This window comes from Rhinoraja longicauda, chromosome 7 (assembly GCF_053455715.1).
Source record: "Rhinoraja longicauda isolate Sanriku21f chromosome 7, sRhiLon1.1, whole genome shotgun sequence".
NCBI lineage: Eukaryota > Metazoa > Chordata > Chondrichthyes > Rajiformes > Arhynchobatidae > Rhinoraja > Rhinoraja longicauda.
This window is the reverse complement of record NC_135959.1, coordinates 48,280,024-48,300,496: the sequence shown is the minus strand read 5'-3', so window position 1 is coordinate 48,300,496 and position 20,473 is coordinate 48,280,024. Positions and strand designations below refer to the sequence as shown.

General features: G+C 38.2%; 1 protein-coding gene across 2 annotated transcripts in view; it reads right to left on the bottom strand.

The window, feature by feature from the left end:
* The window catches only part of cwf19l2 (CWF19 like cell cycle control factor 2), a 48,071-nt gene extending 28,376 nt beyond the window's left edge, over nt 1-19,695 (bottom strand). For both annotated transcript variants that reach the window (XM_078402492.1, XM_078402493.1), the window contains exons 1-7: nt 19,584-19,695; nt 14,274-14,384; nt 8,060-8,170; nt 7,259-7,372; nt 5,353-5,472; nt 3,861-3,954; nt 187-302 (exon numbers count right to left, since the gene is read on the bottom strand). In XM_078402492.1, the coding sequence (XP_078258618.1) occupies nt 187-302; nt 3,861-3,954; nt 5,353-5,472; nt 7,259-7,372; nt 8,060-8,170; nt 14,274-14,384; nt 19,584-19,676 (759 nt within the window). In that variant the 5' untranslated portion in view covers nt 19,677-19,695. The remainder of the gene's footprint in view (nt 1-186; nt 303-3,860; nt 3,955-5,352; nt 5,473-7,258; nt 7,373-8,059; nt 8,171-14,273; nt 14,385-19,583) is intronic.
* Between the last annotated feature and the right edge of the window lie 778 nt (nt 19,696-20,473).

The window sequence follows — 20,473 nt, the reverse complement described above, 5'->3', positions numbered from 1 at the left end:
TCTAACAGCATTTAAGGACAAATTTGCAGACCTAAAGGAATTCTACAAGGATAGAATCCATCACAATGTGGCTTCCCATCTAAATATGCGGAAACTGAGGCAATATTAAAAAATTGGAAATTAAAAGCTGAAGGTTAAAAAAGCTGAAATAAATCATTTTAATTAGTGAGATTAAAAAACTCTTACTCCATATCTCTCAGCAATGACATCCTCCACTTGACATTGTTTCCACTCCGCCTGTTCCTTCATGCGCTGAAAGGAACGCCTCAGCCAACTTAGCCCACCATCTTCTACCAAAGCAGCTATTGGTTCAAAAAGGTTAGGAATAAATATTTAAGTTCAATTAAATGAAAAAGTTATGTACAAACTAACTACAATTTTATTTAAATTTGCAATATTTGCGACCGGGATTGTATATTAATCTAAAATATTAAGTATGTCAGAATCCTCTATATAATATGCTAAATCAAATAAATACTAATTGATCAAAATTCTCAGCAAAATGGGATGGTGTTTATCACCATTTCCTTAGGCACCTCTCTTCTAATCCCATCCAAAATTATTTTTTCGTAGTTCACACGTCCCTCTGCATCTAAAAGCACTACACCTGAGAAAATGTTATCTTAGAGGAGGCTCTTCAGAAAGAAGCCAAACTGCACTCATTTCAGGAGGAAAGGTGGTGAGGAAATCCTCATTGTACGGACAAAATTCCGAGTTGCTAATGTATGGGTGCAATTCACTAAAAGATTAACATTGATTGATTAACTACCAAATTATGCAATGTTAAATATGTTTGTCCACAATACTTTTGCTCTAACATAAGAGCAAAACGTAGAATTTTAAATTTAACCGTTCCTCGACACACCTATAAGACCTGTCTGCCAAACATCAAAATGCACTCTTGCAGAATTTATTTGTAATATAAATAATTGCCTATAATTTGACAGAACAGGCAGTAAATATTTTAAAAATCTAATGTGTACGGGTTAAGTCAAAGATACCTGCCTCCAGAACATTTTGTTTTCCTTACAAACCTCAATAACTTCCAATACGGGAAAATTTGGAGAAATCATGGGTGGCACAGCGGCGCAGTGGTAGAGCTGCTATCTCACAGCGCCAAGCCTTTTGTTTGATTCTGACTAGGGGTGCTGTCTGTATGGAGTTTGTATGTTCTCCCCGTGACTGTGTGAGTTTTCTCCAGGTGCTTCGGTTTCCTCTCACATCCCAAAACCGTGCAGGTTTGTAGCTTCTGTAAACTACCCCTATTTTTCCTAGTATAGAACTAGTGTGCGGCTGATCGCTGGTCAATGTGGACTTGGGGGGCCGGAAGTCCCGTTTCCACGCTATAACTAAAAAAAACAAAGAATTTTTAAAGCCTAATTTCATGAGTGTTTACACTCCATTTTTAGTATAATCACATTTCAATGCCTCATGAACATCACTTTCTATCTCACTCCAACAGAATAATTACCTTGTACTTCTGCACGACACTTCCTATCATTTTGTAATTGAAAGTAAAGTAACTTTCACCCGTCAGGTGGAGTTTGAGAATAACTTGTGGAACATGTAAGTGGGAAAACCAGTGAATGTGTTGTATGCGGATTTTCCTCATGTGTTTGGCAAGGTAAGCAAAGGAGATTGATTATCAAGGTTAGAATTAGGGTGATATCGACATGGCTTAGCAAGTGATTTTTGGTCATGGAAGAAGGATCATTCCCAGGTGGGAAGGCTATGACTAGTAGGGTCCACAGAGATCAGTGCTTTGGCCGAGCCATTCACAATCTATATCAATGATTTGGCTGAGGATGAAATGTCCAGGTTTGTGGATGACACTGAATGATACAAGATTGTGAGTATGGCTGAAGGTGAAAAGAGCTTCGTGAGGATATGAACAAGCTGAGTGAGTGGGCAAGAACGCAGTGAGTGAATATGATGTGGAAAATTGCGGTCATTGCCTTCGATGCATGTAACAGTAAAACGTAAAGTGGTGGATACAAAATGCTGGAGTAACTCAGTGGGTCATGCAGCATCTCCTGAAAGAAGGAATGGGTAACGTTTCGGGTTGAGACCCCCTGAAGAAGGGTCATGATGCAACACGAGGCTGAAGAAGGGTCTCGACCCGAAACTTCACCCATTCCTTCTCTCCAGAGATGCTGCCTGTCCCGCTGAGTTACTCCAGCATTTTGTGTCTACCTTCGATTTAAACAAGCATCTGCAGTTCTAAACGTAAAGTGGTGACTGATTGGTTAGTGGCGATGTTCAAAAGAAATTATATGTGCTTGTATGAGTCATTGGAAGACATCGTACAGGTACAACATGATCAGGAGAACAAATTGCATGTTACTCTTTACTATGAGAGGATTTGAATATAGTTTAGTTTAGGTTAGAGATACAGCATGGAAACAGGCCCTTCAATTCATGCTGAAAATCGCTCATCACTAGTTCTATGTTATCCCGCTTTTTCATCTGCTCCCTACACACAAGGACAATTTACAGAGCCCAATTAACCTTACGAACCTGCATGTCTTTGGGATGTGGACAGAAACCGAAGCACCCGGACAAAACGCATGCAGTCAAAGGAAGAATGTGCAAACCCGAGGTCAGGATCGAACCCAAGTCTCTGGTACTGTGGGACAGCAGCTCTACCAGCTGTGCCATTGTGTGAAGTATAGGAATGAAGATACCTAATTGCAATTGTATAGGTCCTTAAATAGATCACACCTGGAGTGCTGTATGCAGTTTTGGCCTCTCTACTCAAGAATAAATGTATTTGCTACAGAGGGGGTGCAGTGCTGATTTATTAGACTGGTTTCAGGAATGACAAGTTCGACATATGAGGCTAGGCCGTGTAAATCTAAATTCTCTTGCGTTTTTTGGGATTCAGAAAATTGAGAGGAAATCTCATCTGAACATTAAAAAATCTTAAAGGGTTTGAAAGGTTAGATGCACAATGTGTCTCCTGTAGTTTCATAAAAAGATTAGGGGAAACTTCTTCACGTAGTGGGTGTTGAACTGTAGAATTCTCTACTGCAGAAGATTGCACAAGCTCAGTTATTGTGTTCATTCAAACACATCAATACATTTTTGAACACTAAGGGAATGAAGAGACATAGAGCGCAGGTAAATATCAGAGATGGAAGATCACCCTCTTCATGAATCTTAATGAAACATCCTTGTAAATCTTCTCTGCACTATTTCCAGCTTAATGGCAACTTTCCTGTAGCAGAGTGACTAAAACTGAACACAATACTGAGCACATTGTGTCAAATATCTCTCTGCTAAATTATTCAATAATGTAAGATTATCCCAGATAACAAAGAAAACATGGTTTCTTTTCACCAAATTGTTGCCTTAAAACCTTATCGCTCGTCCCGCTCTAGCATTGCTTTCAAGAAGTGCAAGAGGCACATGGATTTGATTTTTGCGAGTATACTAAGACCATCTGGTCAACTGGCTCTACTCTTTCTCGTGCTTCCATTTCCTTCTGATACTAAATTTTGCCCTGTCCTTCCTAGTCCTCTCTTGCCTGCTAACTATTTTTTTCTCTTGTTTTACCCATGGAATCTTTTGTACTATTACATGGTTCATACTGTCCAGGAGATGTAGCTACAACTTCTATAACTCCATTCACACAAAGTGCTGATAAATTAACCTCCTTTCCAGAAGCTAATATTATTTACCTTATAAATCGACCATGCTCCTCAATCTTTCAATCTACTTATTAAAAACAAATTGTTATCAATGTCACTGAGAAGGACACAACTTACTTGCCCGTCTTTGCAAATGAACAAGGTGCACATTGGCATCTAGCTGCAAATAAAATATTGCTCAAAAATAAATTAAGTGGAATTCAAATTTACCTTTTTGAGTTTCTTTTGAGTCACTCTGCGCAGATGGCAAGCCTGTTCCTCCATTTTTCCAAAATGGATTTAATTCTCTTTTGTCTATTTCAGCCTAGAATGAAGTAAAATCAATTAATTAATTCGATACATATTTATAATTAATATAATGAAAAATAGTTTGAATTCCTACAGTTACTGTTGTTATAAATGGGTTCTTGGAAAAATGAGGCACAGATACCCAGAACAAAGAACTAAAATATTTATTAGAAATAAATTTTAAAACCACTCAACAGGTCAAGCAGTATCTATGAAAGAAAGAGTGCTGAGCATACATCAGAATTGCATCTGGAAAAAGCTCTGGTCTCTTGATACTAAGCTATGATTTTACTGTGCTATGTAAGCAAATTTAAGTGTTCATTTCTTACAAAGCTGGTTAATATTACACAGAATAGTATAGATGGAGAATATAACCAATATAATTTTTGATTAGCAATTTATTAATAATGATATAGCAGATTGAAAATGTATCTTGTGAAAGTTACTTAATTATGCAGCAGTCAGTGCTTTAAGTACCAAATTGTAACTTTAAATATTACCCACAATACAGAAACAAAGATTCACATAGAAGTTTGAAATATGCAAACTGGTACAGGACTAATTGACCGAAGCTTATAGACAATTATGAGGATCATGTACATTCAAGCAGAGCTGCAGTGGGTCTCTTCCTGCAAATGTAGTTGTCAGGAATCCTTCTCCCTGACCTTCCTCATTTCACAGGAGAAGTAGAGCACTCCACGCCACATCACTCTCATGATAATAAGCTTTGCAGCTGCTTCTGATTTCAAAAGTGGCCAAAATATATTTTAGTTTGGTATAGAGATACAGTGCAGAATCAGGCCCTTCGGCTCATTGAGTCCGCATCGAGCAGCGATCCCCGTACACTAACACTATCTTACACATATACTAGGGACAATATACAATTTTACTGAAACCAATTAATCTTCGAGCCTGTACACCTTTGGAGCGTAAGAGGAAGCTGGAGCATCCGGCGAAAACCCAAACAAGTCACAGGGAGAACGTACAAACTCCGTACAGACAGCACCCGCAGTCAGGATCGAACCCGGGGTTCTGACTGTATTCAGATATTCTATTTGTTTTAGGTATACCAGCAATATTTTCAACTGTCTATATTGTTATATAGATTCTGTAATTACATTAACAACACTAAACTCTATGTGCATAACCTTCAGTTGCAACATGATTCTCTGTCAGTAGTGTGGAAGACTCAAAGCAGGACAGCACTTCAAAACTAATGTAAGAAATTTAAGGTGCCGTGAACAGCAAGATACTTCTAACCAACATTTGGTGCCAGTTGACAGATCATTATATTTTGAATTGTGCTAATACAGTTGCAACGATATTATCCACCATGAACAAAATGATTATTGGACAATATTGTCTTTAGTTATTGGTTGCCTTGGGCATGTTTATTTGAGATTAATTCCATTACCTGTTCAATGCCTTGTGCTCGCTCTCGCACTATTTCTTTTTCCTTCTGTTTTCCAGCTCGAATTTCCGAAGTGGATATTGACTTTAAGGACATGAAGTCTAACGTCATCCATTCTTCCCTCTAGTACAGAATGAATACATCACAGAATGCATTTGCCTCATAAATTAAAATATTCAATGTACAAGAAGTGTTCTACAGGTGACTTTTGACAAAGAATGGACAAGAGAACCCTTTCTCTTGGTTTCTTGGAGAGAGCCTATTTATGCTGACAATATATTTTTGGGAAAGGACACGTGCTCAATTCTGGGCAGTGTTCTAATTAATTCTAAGCTCGTCAACATCTAACATGGTTGTAGGATCATGACAAAGTTGTCAATATTTACCTGCATTATCCGAAACTGTTAAGCATCTTCCAGAGAATGTAAATATGCAATGAAACACAGAAATCCAGAAGGTATATCAATAATTTTTTGCTCCTTGGAAGGGAATGCTGGTTTGCTGCCATCATCAGCATGTTCTTTAGGAATCAAAGATTGATCAGAAATTCTGATATTAATTGAATTTCGCAAGAAATATTACATCTTGTTTCATTAGATGTAAATGAATTTTTAATAAGGCCTGAATCATAATTACTTTACCCAAATTTCTGGCCCTTTATTTAAACTAGTTTCTAAGTGTGGATTGTCATTCATTCAGGTAACTATTTCAAAAATGTTCTTTTAAAACCCTGATAACGTTGCCCCCTCCATTTTATATATATATTCCAATTTATACGTTAAAATGTTTAAACCTTAAATTTCCATGAATGCTGTCTTTGAGATTTTTTTTTACTGTGATAGATTACAAAGTCTAACTGATCATATGCTGGACCCCCAGCAACCGAAGACAAAAGAAACAACCGATAAGGGAAACCTAAGACACAGAGATCAGCTTTGAGAATTTAATTAAAATTTTAAAACAATATTGAATCATTAATGTTTATAACAGCAGAGTCACATGACCTATCCCTGGTACACCACTGGTCACAGATTTCCAATCACAAAAACAACTTTCTACCCTTACCTCGTATTACCAAGCCAATTTCGAACTAATTTGCTAACACACCCTAGATGCTACTATTTAGTTTAGTTTATTATTGTCATGTGTACCAAGGTACAGTGAAAAGCTTTTGCTTGCGTGCTATCCAGTCAGAGAAAAAACTATACATGGATACAATCAAGCCATCTACAGTGCACAGATGAAGGATACAACATTCAGTGCAAGACATAACATTGAAAAGAATTTAGAGATAGAGCATGGAAACAGGCCCTTCAGCCCACTGAGTCCATGCCCACCATCGATCAACTGTTCTCACGTTCTATATTATTCCACTTTTGATTCCACTTCCTACAAACAAGGGACAATTTACAGAGGCGAGCGTCCCTACAAATCCGTCCATCTTTGGGATGTAGGAGGAAACCCACGTGGTCACAGTGAGAATGTGCAAACTCCACACAGACAACACCCAAGGTCAGGATCGAATCCAGGTCTCTGGCGCTATGAGGCAGCAGCTCTACCAGTTGACACTGTACTACACTGCCTCCAGGTTTTGGAACAATTGTGCTCATCAATACATCTTTTTAAAAAAGAGGTTAAAAACAAGACCTACATGCCCCATCTACACCTGTCCCACTTGCCTATATCCCATATCCTGAGGCCCATATGCCTCTAAACCTAACCTATCCATGTACCTGTCCAAATGTTTTTTAAAAGTTATGATAGTACCTGCCTCAACTACCTTCTCCGGCAGCTCGTTCCATTCACCCACCACCTTTTTTAATGTTTTGCGAGTTTTCCTTAAATCTGTTTCACTTATTTTTAAATATAATATCCTGAAAAGATACAATCCTGAAAAGTTCTTTCATACCTGAACAGAGCCTGTTTTTTCTGAAGAACATAATTGTTCTTCCTTGATTTTCCAGGGTTTCTGAATGCTGTCAGGATTAGAACCAGTAGATTCAACCCATTTTAGCTCAGAACTCTAAATGAAAACAATCAATTGAAATATATTTTGTTAACAATGACAAACACATTAATAGCATTTAATTTGTTTAAATTTAAAGATAAATTATTTTAACTTCCATGTTGATCATGCATTGCTTGTTAAAAAAATGTCAATTCAATGTTTCATCACTAATATACTTGATGAAACATAAATTACCCACGTTCTTTACCTTTAATTTCACCCCGCAATTCTAATTGGCTCATCAATGACAATCTTACAATTGTAATCAGCTTTGAATTGAAATCTAAGATATCAGTTGTATTTATAAGTTAGATATCAAGGATTGAACAAACTTGGAATAAAATCAAATTGCTGGACAAACTTGGTGATCAGCATCTGGAGGGAAATGGACTTTGCCATTTTTTACCTCGCCCATGGACAGCCTCATTAGGCTTCATAAGGTCTTAAACAGTTATAAACAACTAAAAAAGATTTAAGTAATTCAAACAATTGTAGGTAATTAAAAAAATAGAAATCACTTAAAATACTTTTAATTGGCCTGTCGAGTGCCAACCCAATCTCTTTAATTCTCTAGCGTGTCCATACTGACAATCAGGGAAAAATAGTATCCAGAAAATAAAAGCCACGTTTAGTTTTTAAGCAGTTACATGTATGTTTTCCTCCCATTTCAAAATTTATTTTGCTAATTGATACCACACTTACAGAAGAACTGTCACTGAATGTATCAGTCTTTTCTTTTGACTTGTTCCTTTTTTTCACTTTTTTGTCTTTCTTTGATTTCTTTTTTTTCTTTTTTGATTTAACAGAATGTTCCTATATGAAAGCACAATTCAATCATTTAACAAAAACAAAAACAGAATTTTACTACTCTTGTAAATTACTCATGGAATTTTACTACTCTTGTAAATTACTCATGGAAAATAATATGCTGATTTAATATGCTTCTAAATAGCCCATTAGCAGAATATGACTGCACATTTTAACTAGGTTTTACTGAACCAACTGCAGTGCCAATATCAACTTCTTACAGGTTATTAATACATACAAATACAAAAAAAAGGTTAACTTGCAGATCACCAATAAGAGAACATAAGATTGGGAAGTACAACATATACAACAGTACCACACAACACTTGACAATTATTTGTGTCAAAGCAGCATTTCCTAATGCTTTTCAAGGGAAGAAAACCTTACGTTGTTAATCTATTTCAGTGTTTTTTGTGGGATACATATTATGGGTGTAAATCTGTAAAGCTATTTCATGACATTGTGAAATGATAAGGAACTAACTACATGGGGTCACATTTTCATGTCTATCAATCTCCTATTGATTATTCATTAAGAGCCTTTAAAGTGCTAAAGCATTTGACAACTGTGTTATTTGGGACGTAACAACACAGATCATATCAGGATAAGCAACTGAAAATGTGGGTTTAAGCAGTTACAAAGGAGGGAGGAAGTGGCGGACAGGTTTTCAGAAACAATGACAGTATCAAATTATGACATGGAGACCATTGATTGGCAAAATTTAGAAGAATGTTGAGATCCTAGGAAATTATAGGGATGAAATTTAGGGATATGCTAGGACAAGGCTATTTAAGGACAATGTAAACAACCTAAAGATTTTTAAACTCAAAAATTTGCAAGACATGGAGGCAGAACATGTCAGCAGGCTATTTAAGGAAATGAGAGACATCCTGAAGAGTTAGCACAGGTTATTTCAAAGTCTTGATGTGAGGTATAACCTACAACCTGATGTTTATGCCTGCTCTTGCACCACTGAACTTACCTTCGGATTCCTTTACTCTATACCTGTCTTCCCTTGTCCTGTGCCTTCCCACTTACAGCCAGAACAACATGGACACAAGAGATTCTAATGCTGGGGATCTTGAGCAAACTGTTGGGAGGAACTCAGCGGGTCAGGCAGCATCTGTGGAAGGAAATGGACAGACGATGTTTCCGGTTGGGACCCTTCTTCAGACTGACCCATTGAGTTCCTCCAGCAGTTTGTTGTTTTTACATCTGGAATATCTTCATGCCACCATTTTGACAACTTTCGACTCCCTGATCCTCACAACACTGAAAATTGGTTTCCCTCCACAGAAGCCGCTCAATCTGTTGAGTTCTTCCTGCAGCTTGTTTAGTGATCTACAACCATCTGTGTTAGCACCAAAGCTATTCCCAACTGTGCCAAATTGACTTAAATGTTAATGACCCTTTTACAATTATATCAGAAGTAAAGATGTTCATTTTATCATTTCCTCTGCAGCTGCCTAAATTGAAACCAGATTTTATTTGCTCACCATTTGACAACAAACTCAGCTTGTTGCAGGCTGTGACATCAACAGGATTGCTTATTTTCACTTTGTATTATTGCCTAACTTTGCTCTGCCTCATCCCATCCTCTGCTGAAATCCTCATACTAGCCTCTGTAATATCTAGATTATCTATACGAGTATACTTAAGGACATCTTCCAAGTTCCACTCCATAAAAATGAAGTTGGCTTACATTGACGAAACACAAAATATCTTGGAGGGAATAAAAGACACAAAGTGCTGGAGTAACTTAGCAGGTCAGGCAGCATCTCTGGCAAACATGAATTGGTGACATTTCAGGTCAGGTCAGAACTCTTCTTCAGTCGGAAGGGTTACGATCCGAAACGTCACGTTCTCCAGAGATGGTGCCTGTGAAGTTACCCAGCACTTTGTGTCTTCTTTTGTTACCCAACATCTGCAATTCCATGTTTCCATACTTTGGAGATTTTTCAGATAGGATAAATAGATAAGAAAAGGCGAAGGCAACATTTGAAACAAGAACACTAATCATGCAATTGAGGCAGAAGCTTCAGGTTATCCTAAACTCTGTTTTCCGAATAATGACTAAATTACATTCACCCATCAGCGCATGTCCATTGATCTGCCATTTTTACAACATCTCATTTTCAAAATTATCACAATCGCAAATCCACTGCTTCAAAGTTATAGTGAAGTGTACAAATGCATCATTGTTGCTTCTGGTCAAAAGCCCTGAACTTTCAATCACAGAGCGAGTACCTCCATTGCCTCTATTATACTGCATCAGAAGTGGGAACAATACATCTTTTCAAGGTACGCTGGAAATGGCTGATATCCAAGAGCTGAAAAGGTCAACTTCCTACACATATCCTTAACTACCTCTTGATTCCCAATTTCCATTTTTCACTCCTCAGTAGTATGAGGAATGGCTTTATTACACAAAACCTCTTTCCTTCAACATTTTTCTTGATTCCTTGATATGTTATTTGTGGAGCCTCTGGTCTACATTGCTCACTTCCATGTGAATATGAATGCCTGGTTTCTATTCTGTCCCTTTCAGCTTTTTAATCAATAGGCCAAACAAGTAACTAGTTTAACAAGTAACTAGTTTATGTGAGAGGCGGGTTACCATCAGTTCTCCAGATCAATTTTCTACAGAATTTTACTTGTAGGTCAAATAATCAAATACATTTATTTCCACACTTGTCTGAAACTCTCTTTTCTCATTCCCTTCTCTGACAGCTTGCAGAATTTTCTCAGGATAATATACATCCCCACCTGGCACCCCTTGAGCCTCCATTCTCTCTTTCACAAGGAAGATAGTCAGCAAGAGAACACTCGTCCACTACCAGAACCCAACTTTGACATTACAACAGAGACTCATCCTATTCCTTTAGATACCACAACTCCCTAGTTTAGTTTAGAAATAAAGCGCGGAAACAAGCCCTTTGTCTACCAATTCCGTGCCGGCCAGCGACCCTGGTACACTAACACTATCCTACACACTATTTATAATTCTCACCAAAGCCAATTAATCTACGTCTTTGGAGTGTCGGAGAAAATCGGAGCAGCCAGAGAAAACTCCCGCAGTCACATACAAACTCTATACAGACAATACCGGTTGTCAGGATCGAACCCGGGTCTCTGGCGCTATAAAGCAGCAACTCTACCTTTGTGCCACCGTGCCGACTCTATCTTACTTTGAGATTATCTTCTCCAGTAAGTCATTCATAAAAACCTTTTCCTCACTCATTACTAAGTTCCTTACTAAATTCAACTATTTCAGCTTTCAAAATATTTACTGAGTCACTTAATCTGCAGCAGGCAAATCCTTCTTTGAACTGGTCTGACCACAAACATTTGACGAAACAAGCAAATATTTCACCCATGTACATTTTCATTTTTTTATTAAAATAATTATGAAATTGAATTGAATTGGTTTAAAAGTTCTCAAAGTTAGTCCAGCGTAGATTTGTTTTTGTTTTTTGGGCTTTTTAGTGAAAATAGAATGTTAAATATGGTATCTTGATAACCTGAAGAAGGGTCTCGACCCGAAATGTCACCCATTCCTTCTCTCCTGAGATGCTGCCTGATCTGCTGAGTTACTCCAGCATTTTGTGAATAAATACCTTCGATTTGTACCAGCATCTGCAGTTATTTTCTTATACAACCAGGTGTAAGCCTTAAGGTGAAGACTTCTGAACAATGCTGCAGGTCATATTATAGAAGTATGTACTTTTGCTCTTAAATTCATGTACATGTCACTTGGACATATACATGGATAGAAAAGGCTTAGAAGGCAGGCAAAGGGGGCCAGCTTAGACGGGGCATCTTGGTCGGCATGGGCGAGTTGGGCCGAAGGGCCTGTTTTCATGACTCTATGCTAATTCAACCAATGTCTTTCTTGGGATATAGCACAGCAAAGCATATATCCAATTGATATTGAAAGCCTATGAACATAGGCCAGAAAATGTGTTAAAATAGAAAATGATGAAATGATGAGGAGAGGCTGGCTTCCTATGTTTTAAAATACAAAGACAAGATGAAACAAGCTTTTGAGCAATTCGTCAAACAAAATACTTTTACTACAGGAAAAAAACAGCTCTGTGGCCCAGAAGATATGAGAATTATTACATTTAACAAAATTAATTTATATTGTATGGTGTAAAGAGAGTTTGTGAGAAACCAATGGGGGTCTCTATCGATTAGGAACCAGAAATTAAAATAAATATGGAATGTCATCCAGGCATAACATAAAGGACAATAAACTACAGCTGGTGGAGTCTTTAAAACAGTTTGTTTAGATGTTCTCATGGAATTCTAGATATTCTAAAGAAACTCTGTTGACAAAACATAAGGGGAATCGTGCGATAGGGGTTTCACAATCACGAGTGGATTGTAAAGTAAACACTTGTTAGAAAGATTCTGTGGAGAAATGAAGGCAGCTAGTTTGTCCAGGATACATTTAATTTATGGTGTCTGTCAGCCTTCCTAAACAATAGAGAAGGTCAATGCTTCCAAGGTTGTTACATCTATAAACAGGATGGAAGTCTGCATATAAGATATGCACAACTGTAGTCAAAAGGTTCTATAATACAAGATGGAAGATGCAGTCAAGCACAGGCAGTGGATAGATATTTTGTCACAGAACCCCATACAAGCATTGATTTTAAAATCTGCCTTATTTTAAGATGACCAAACAACCAACCAGCCATCTGTCAAATTCTATTTTTTGGCTATGTTGCCTGTTTGATATTAGTTATTCCACTTCTTTGTTAAATAAGACATTCTATGGACATTTCCTCACCAATATAACTTGCTGTCAATTGCTTTAGAAAATTCCAGTAATTAAGCCAAACTACTTTTTTTTTAAACCACCAGCTTTACTCTCTCCTACTTTTAAGTCTTTGTTAACCAAATTGTAGAAAAAAATATGTGCATTCTGAGAATAGCCTGGGATTGTCAGAACTGAAATTCACATTGCAATAAATTTTGAAAAGTCAAACAAAGAATGCAGACACAAGGATCTACAGATGCTGATTTATGGAAAAACACACAAAGTGCAGGAGTAACTTAGTGGGGCAGCCAGCATCTCAGGAAGACATGGATAGACAATGTTTTGAGTCGAGGCCCTTCTTCAGACTGACTATTTTAGATTTTTAGATTTAGAGATACAGCGCGGAAACAGGCCCTTCGGCCCACCGAGTCCGCGCCGCCCAGCAATCCCCACACATTAACACTATCCTACACACACTAGGGACATTTTTTACATTTACCCAGTCAATTAACCTACATACCTGTACGTCTTTGGAGTGTGGGAGGAAATCGAAGATCTCGGAGAAAACCCACGCAGGTCACGGGGAGAACGTACAAACTCCGTACAGACGGCGCCCGTAGTCAGGATCGAACCTGAGTCTCCGGCGCTGCATTCGCTGTAAGGCAGCAACTCTACCGCTGCCCCACCGTGCCGCCCAATTGTATAATTGTCATTAATTATCACCAAGTTTCTAACATTTTGCACAACATCTCTCCATCACACGAGGGAAGATTCCTTTTGATAAAAGTTGCCCTCTAGGTTGGGTTGCCAATTATACATCAGAAGAACTAACTTCAACTTTGAAGATACCTAACCATATTTCTATTTTGTGGTTTATGAATATGCTACAAAATGTCATTACATGCGATATTTAAATTGTTCTTGTATTCTTGCAGATATTTTTAGAATATGTATATAAGTGACAAATCCTTGAGATAATTGAAGAGATATTGTGCACTGTTTTTAGCATAAGCAGAATGCAACACCGTGAAACTTGCTCTGTTAATCTTTGTTACACATTTCCCCAATTTAAAATTCTTCTTAAAATTAACCTATTTCTTTACTCACTATTGACTTTCATTCTTTGATATTTACTTTGTAATGAGTACACTAGAAGAGCAAGCAACTTTTGCTCATTGAATAATCATGAACTTTAATGTAATGCCAAAGGAATTTAAAAATAAATTTAGTAGGTCAAACCACATTCTCTCACCAATGAGATTTATTTTTGAGTAATAAATGAACAGGATCTCATTAGCTTAATTAAATCAGGAAAAAAAAGTATAAAAATTACATGTCTATTACCTCTGAAAGCTCATCTATTCGTTCATTAACATCTGGCAACATCCATGTGTCCTCACCACGTAAACGTTTGAGCTGCTTCTGTTTTTCTTCTTTCTCATATTTAGCTCGAGCCTTAAATAGGAAAAGATCCATTAAGATGTGAAAGTCTACAAATAGTCTACAAATTATCTTTTTATTCCATCATTTTAAAATGGATACCTACCTACATAGCACATGGATTATGATAATGTATCTTTGGAACTCAAATTATACGTTACGCCAATCTTTAAAAACTATTCCGAAGACAACATTTAAATAAAAAAATTTAGAACATAGAGCCAATCTGGGGACAGAATAACATTTATATTTTAGAAATATATGCACTTTTTAGGAGAATTCACTCCCATTAAATAAATTCAAAAACCACATCTTTTCAGTCACATTTGTTGGACTGAATAATCATCCAGTTAAAAAATAATTTATTTGAAAAAGGGACAATGTACAATAATTGACATTCAAACAAATGTAAATGTACTCAAGTTAGCCGAGAGGCTAGTTTTCATCGACAGTCCCTTAGCCTGATGTTGTTAGGCATCCTTTTTTATGTTGGTTTTGAAGCCGAGGTTGGAATCTATGTGTACTCCTAGATATTTGGATTCTGGGACAACTTGTAGTCTCTCTCCTGAGATGAGAATACCTTGCTCTACATCTACGCTGTAATTAACAAATGTAAATAACACTTTGCTACAAAAAGAAATGAGATTAATTTAAGAAAGGGAGCACACAATACACACGAGAACATAAAAATCTCAAAATATTTTCTACTTTTAAAGGAAGTACACAAATTCAGTTATTAAATTTGCAACCTGTGACTCTGCATTGAAGAATGGTGAAGGTTCTTGGCATGCCTCAAAAAGATTGGTTTCAAACTTTTCTATAAATATGATAGTTCTATAACTATCTACTTGATATACTTAAAAGTGTTGGAGGAATTCAGAGTTCCATCTATTTGAGTTCGAGCAGTATCTATCAATGGGAGGCAAAAGGATAGCCAATGCTTTGAGTTGAGAACCTACATCAGGACTGAGAATGAGGAAGACAGATAGACATTAAGAAGGTGTGTGGGAGGGTTGGGGCAGGGGCTGGCTGTCAAGGCCTTAGAAAAAGGAGTGTCCACAATGATATCAGGGACTTTGGTTACAGTGAGGCTAGGATTGCTTTTCTTAGAGCACAGAAGTCTAAAGATTCTGACAAACAGGCCGAGATCTGAAATGTTACCTAGTTTGTTCACTGATACTGCCTAAATGCTGAGTGTCTTAAGTTTTCCGTTTTTATATAAGGTCAAAGGGGGACCTGACAGCATTCAAAACATATGAACTACAATAGGGTTCTTTTTGATATTTTTCATGTGAAAAATGAACATAAACTGAAATAGTGAAGTGCACTCCCAAATAAATTTACGTTTTTAAAATACATGAAATTAAAAACTTAAATATGTTAACATCACTGTGGGCCATGGAGCTTCTTTGCAGAGGCAGAGTGGCAGGGCAAGTGGTGATGTTAATGGGGCAAAAAGACAGGATCATCTGCTTCTTCAACTGAGGATCAACTGCCCTCTTTTTAACAACATTAAAATTTACAAAGACTATTGGTCAGCTTTTTGTGTTTCCTGGTAGCTTCTTGTATAGTAACACCATTTATTTTCCTATTCACTTTTGAAACTGTGTTGTCTGTTCAGATCATAGTTGAAGATTTCCATATTTTTCAGCAAGTTTAAGGATATTAGGCAAATATTTGGGTGTGAAGATCTGAGCAGATATGTCTCAGCAACTTTCTTTTTCTCTGTGCATTGATTAATACATGTGTTATATTGGATTTAATTAGTCCTCTTTATTGGACTATTTGTAGGAGCCATTTGTGTTTGTGCTAGCTGATTTAGCATATTATATTATTTTGTCTAGATATCTTGCTGTATTATTTTGGACACTAGGGGGCTGCCGTGAGATGAGTATATCTGGAAACACAGAGACGGGAGGGGTCAGACACAGGGAGCCATGGTGAGATAGTTCTTACCAGACCTGCAACGAGAATTGAAAAGCTTGGAGAGATACAGACCTGTTTGTATTACTACTTCAATAAATGACTAATTAAACTGAAAATACGTTTGGAAAATCTCTTTTTTGGTCTGCGTCAAAATCAATCACTCCCACTCTGTGAAGTAATGGCAAGCGGAAAGGACTTTATTGGAAAGGATTGACGTTGCCATCACACTATTATTCTCCATGGGTCTTGAGTAATTCCACATCAGGAGTAATTACCCCTCAAAGCCAACTTCCTTGGTCAAGTTGATTGCTGTCTGGGGATAGGATCACCAAATCATTGATATATTTGTCCACACTTATTACCATATACCATTCGTACAAGTCAATGTAACTTCGTTCCACAAATCAGCCACATTTACACAACGGATATTATACTCTTGCCAAATTCTGATTACTGATATATCTTTAACATCTGAAACTAAAACAATGGGCTTTCAACCTGAAACATCAGCGCTGTTTCTCTTTCGCACAAGCTGCCTGGCCTTCTGAGTGTTTCCAGTATTTTCTGGGTTTGTTTCAGATTTCTGTGTTTGTTTCTGTGGCTTATGTAGTTCTTGTGATTTTCATTAACTTCACTGTCTGTTTTACTTATGAGCAGAGAGAAGGCACAACATAACTAAAGTGTTGAACTTTGCTATTGCTGTGGCAAGGAGTCATATTGGGTGGTAGAACTGTAATATCTTCCAATGTATCATTGAGTTTGATAGAATGACCAGGGCATTATATAATATAAGAAAATAACTGCAGATGCTGGTACAAATCGAAGGTATTTATTCACAAAATGCTGGAGTAACTCAGCAGGTCAGGCAGCATCTCAGGAGAGAAGGAATGGGTGACGTTTCGGGTCGAGACCCTTCTTCAGACTGATGTCAGGGGGGCGGGACAAAGGAAGGATATAGGTGGAGACAGGAAGATAGAGGGAGATCTGGGAAGGAGGAGGGGAAGAGAGGGACAGAGGAACTATCTAAAGTTGGAGAAGTCGATGTTCATACCACTGGGCTGCAAGTTGCCCAGGCGAAATATGAGGTGCTGTTCCTCCAATTTCCGGTGGGCCTCGCTATGGCACTGGAGGAGGCCCATGACAGAAAGGTCAGACTGGGAATGGGAGGAGGAGTTGAAGCACTTCATTCTCTAGAAGATATCATGCTATTTAGTGATCAAATAAGACAACCTGATAACTGGGACAATTTTAAAGAACGGTTTTCCACGTCAGGAATGAATACCATGTGAAAGAAAATTCGAGTGGCTTCAAATATTCCTGATACATCAAAGATCGACTTCTTTCAGTGAAATATTGGTTTCTATGATAATTTTCTTCACACCAGCATGAAACTTTCCACAGCGGCGCAGCAATAGTTGCTGCCTAAAAGAACCAGAGACCCGGGTTCGATCCTGACTGCGGGTGCTGTCTGTACGGAGTTTGTACATTCTCCCTGTGACCGCGTGGGCCTACTCCAGGTACTCCGGTTTCCGCTCACATTCCAGAGGTGCAGATTAACGTGTAGGATAGAACTATTGTACGGGTGATTATTGGTTGGCCAGGACTCAGTGGGACAAAGACCTTGTTTTCACACGTATCTCTAAACTAAACTAAAAAAAGCTTCAGTTTTGCAACAGGCTGCTTCATACATTACTTTAATGTAATGCAAATTACAATGTCTCGTAAAATATCTGAATTAATTGCAAGCAGCACTTCTGATTATGAATGCTCACATCATTCATTTTTTTAAATCATCATACAAGCTTTGAGGTTTAATTTGAATGATCATCACACAAAGTGGCTTATTACGTTGATTTTGGTCTTTGATCCAAAGCCTTTCCATAGCCTGTGATGCTGCATCAAATGCAAATAACCACAGCAGCACTTAAATTTGTCACACTTTGAATACTTTGCTTGATTTTGTCAGCATGCCATGGAATGTTTCTAATGATGTTAGTATTAGTTCAAACCGTTCCTTAATATTAGCCATTCATTCTCCAGTATCAAAACACTTTATTATTTCTTTATTTTCTTAGTACTCAATACCATCACTTCTTTGGAATTTTTGATTTACATTCATTAAAGGATTATGAAATTATGATAAAACATTACCTATCCATGTTCTCCAGAGATGCTGCCCGAACTGCTGAGTTACTCCAGGCAGCATCTCTGGAGAACGTGCATAGGTAACGTTTTATCTATTTTCACAGTATAGGCCTCAACCTGAAGCCACGCCCTTAGTTTTGTCAGCTTGTTAATTGAGGTCCCCAAGTATAACTCACCTGTCAGAACTCTTAAATGTCTGCAATTGTCAGTGAAGCTTGTGGACATTCAAAATCATACCAGTATTTAAAAATTAATCATTCTAATAGAATGCCCATTGAACTGCATACACAGTGGCAGAGATGTTGCCGGTCCCACTGAGTTACTCCAGCATTTTGTGTGTATTTTTGTATAGTTTAGTTTAGAGAGAGCATGGAAACAAGCCCTTTGGTCCACATAGTCCACGCTGATCAGCGATCCTTGTACACTCGCACTATCCTACAGTTAAGGCATTCAGGAGGGGCATTTTATAGGTAATAATACAATTTTGAATTTGAATTGAGTTAATGACTTATTTAAATGTTTCTATTAGAATGATCATTTTTTACAGAAGTCAATTAGCCTACAAACCTGCATGTCTTTGGAATGTGGGAAGAAACCAGAGCACCCACGGGAGAGAACGTACAAACTCCGTACAGACAGCAACCGTGGTCAGGTCTGGTGCTGTAAGGCTGTGCCTCTGTGCATTAACATGGTCGTAGATTATCTGAATTGATTGGACAGCATACAAAACATAGCTTTTCACTGTACCTTGGTACTCGTGACAATAATAAATCTAATTTCCTAGAGGCCACTGAAATGTAAGGATTGTTAATTAAATTGCATGAAAAGTGCTATATAAATAAAAAGTTATTATATTATTAATTTGGAGGGAGCGAAATTTCGAGGGCCGTCCAAACAACTGATCAGTGACATCTTCACCCAATTATCTATTTAAAGAGGGGTCCTGACCCTAACGTCGACTGCCCATTCCCTCCCCAGAGGCTGCCTGCCCCCTGAGCTGCTCAGCCTCGGACATGCCGAGTGCAGCCCGGCCCTGGGGTTTAAATGTGATGGGGTTCAGGCCGCAAACTCTGATCGCCGCTCACAGGGACCGCTTGAGATGCTGTTTCGTGCACATTTGCGCGGACGCCGCCGAGTAAATACCTTAGCCACAACCTCCTCCCTTGCGCTCCGTTTAAATTCTCTCCCTTCCTCGATTGATTTCTGGCTTTCAAATCGACCTCCGTACTCCGCCATGATGCGGCCGCCGGCTCCGCGCACTTTGCGGCAAGTGTCGCGAGGAGAGCGCCGGAGTGCTCGCGGGCGCCCCCGGGTGTCATTCATCCATCGTGCAGGTCCGCTGCAATTACCTGAAGCATTCGCGTTGGCTTGACTTAGGATCATTTCACAGCAATTGCAACCCATTCACCTCACCTTGAGTCATAGAGCATGGAAACGGGCCCTTCGGCCCAACTTGCCCATGCCGACCAATATGCCCCATCTGCACTACCCCTCTGCGTTTGCCCCATATCCTTCAAAACCTTTCCTATCCATGTACCTGTCCAAATGTCTAGTTTCTAACAACTAATCTACATTAAAGAGTCACACAGTTGGTAGAGCTGCTGCCTCAACACCAGATTCTTGGGTTCAATCCTCACCTCGGGTACTGAGTTTGAACTTCCCCATGTGAGGTTCTCTCACATCCCAAAGGAATGCAGATTTGTAGATTAAATAGCCTCTGTAAATTGACCCTAGTGTGTAGGAATTGAATACTAGTGGGATAACAGATCTAGTGTGAACTGGTGATTAATGGTCAGCGTGGACTGTGGGCCAAAGGGCCTGTTTTCCTTCCAGTATCTCTTAGCTAAATCTAAATTGAACTAAGATTATATGAGTCTGAAAATGAGTCTGCAGAAGGGTCACCCATTCCTTCTCTCCTAGATGCTGCCTGACATGCTGAGTTGCTCCAGCATTTTGTGATACCAAGATTATATACAAGTACTTAACTTAATTCATGTGAATTATACTAATGTAAATATATTAACTTGGACTAA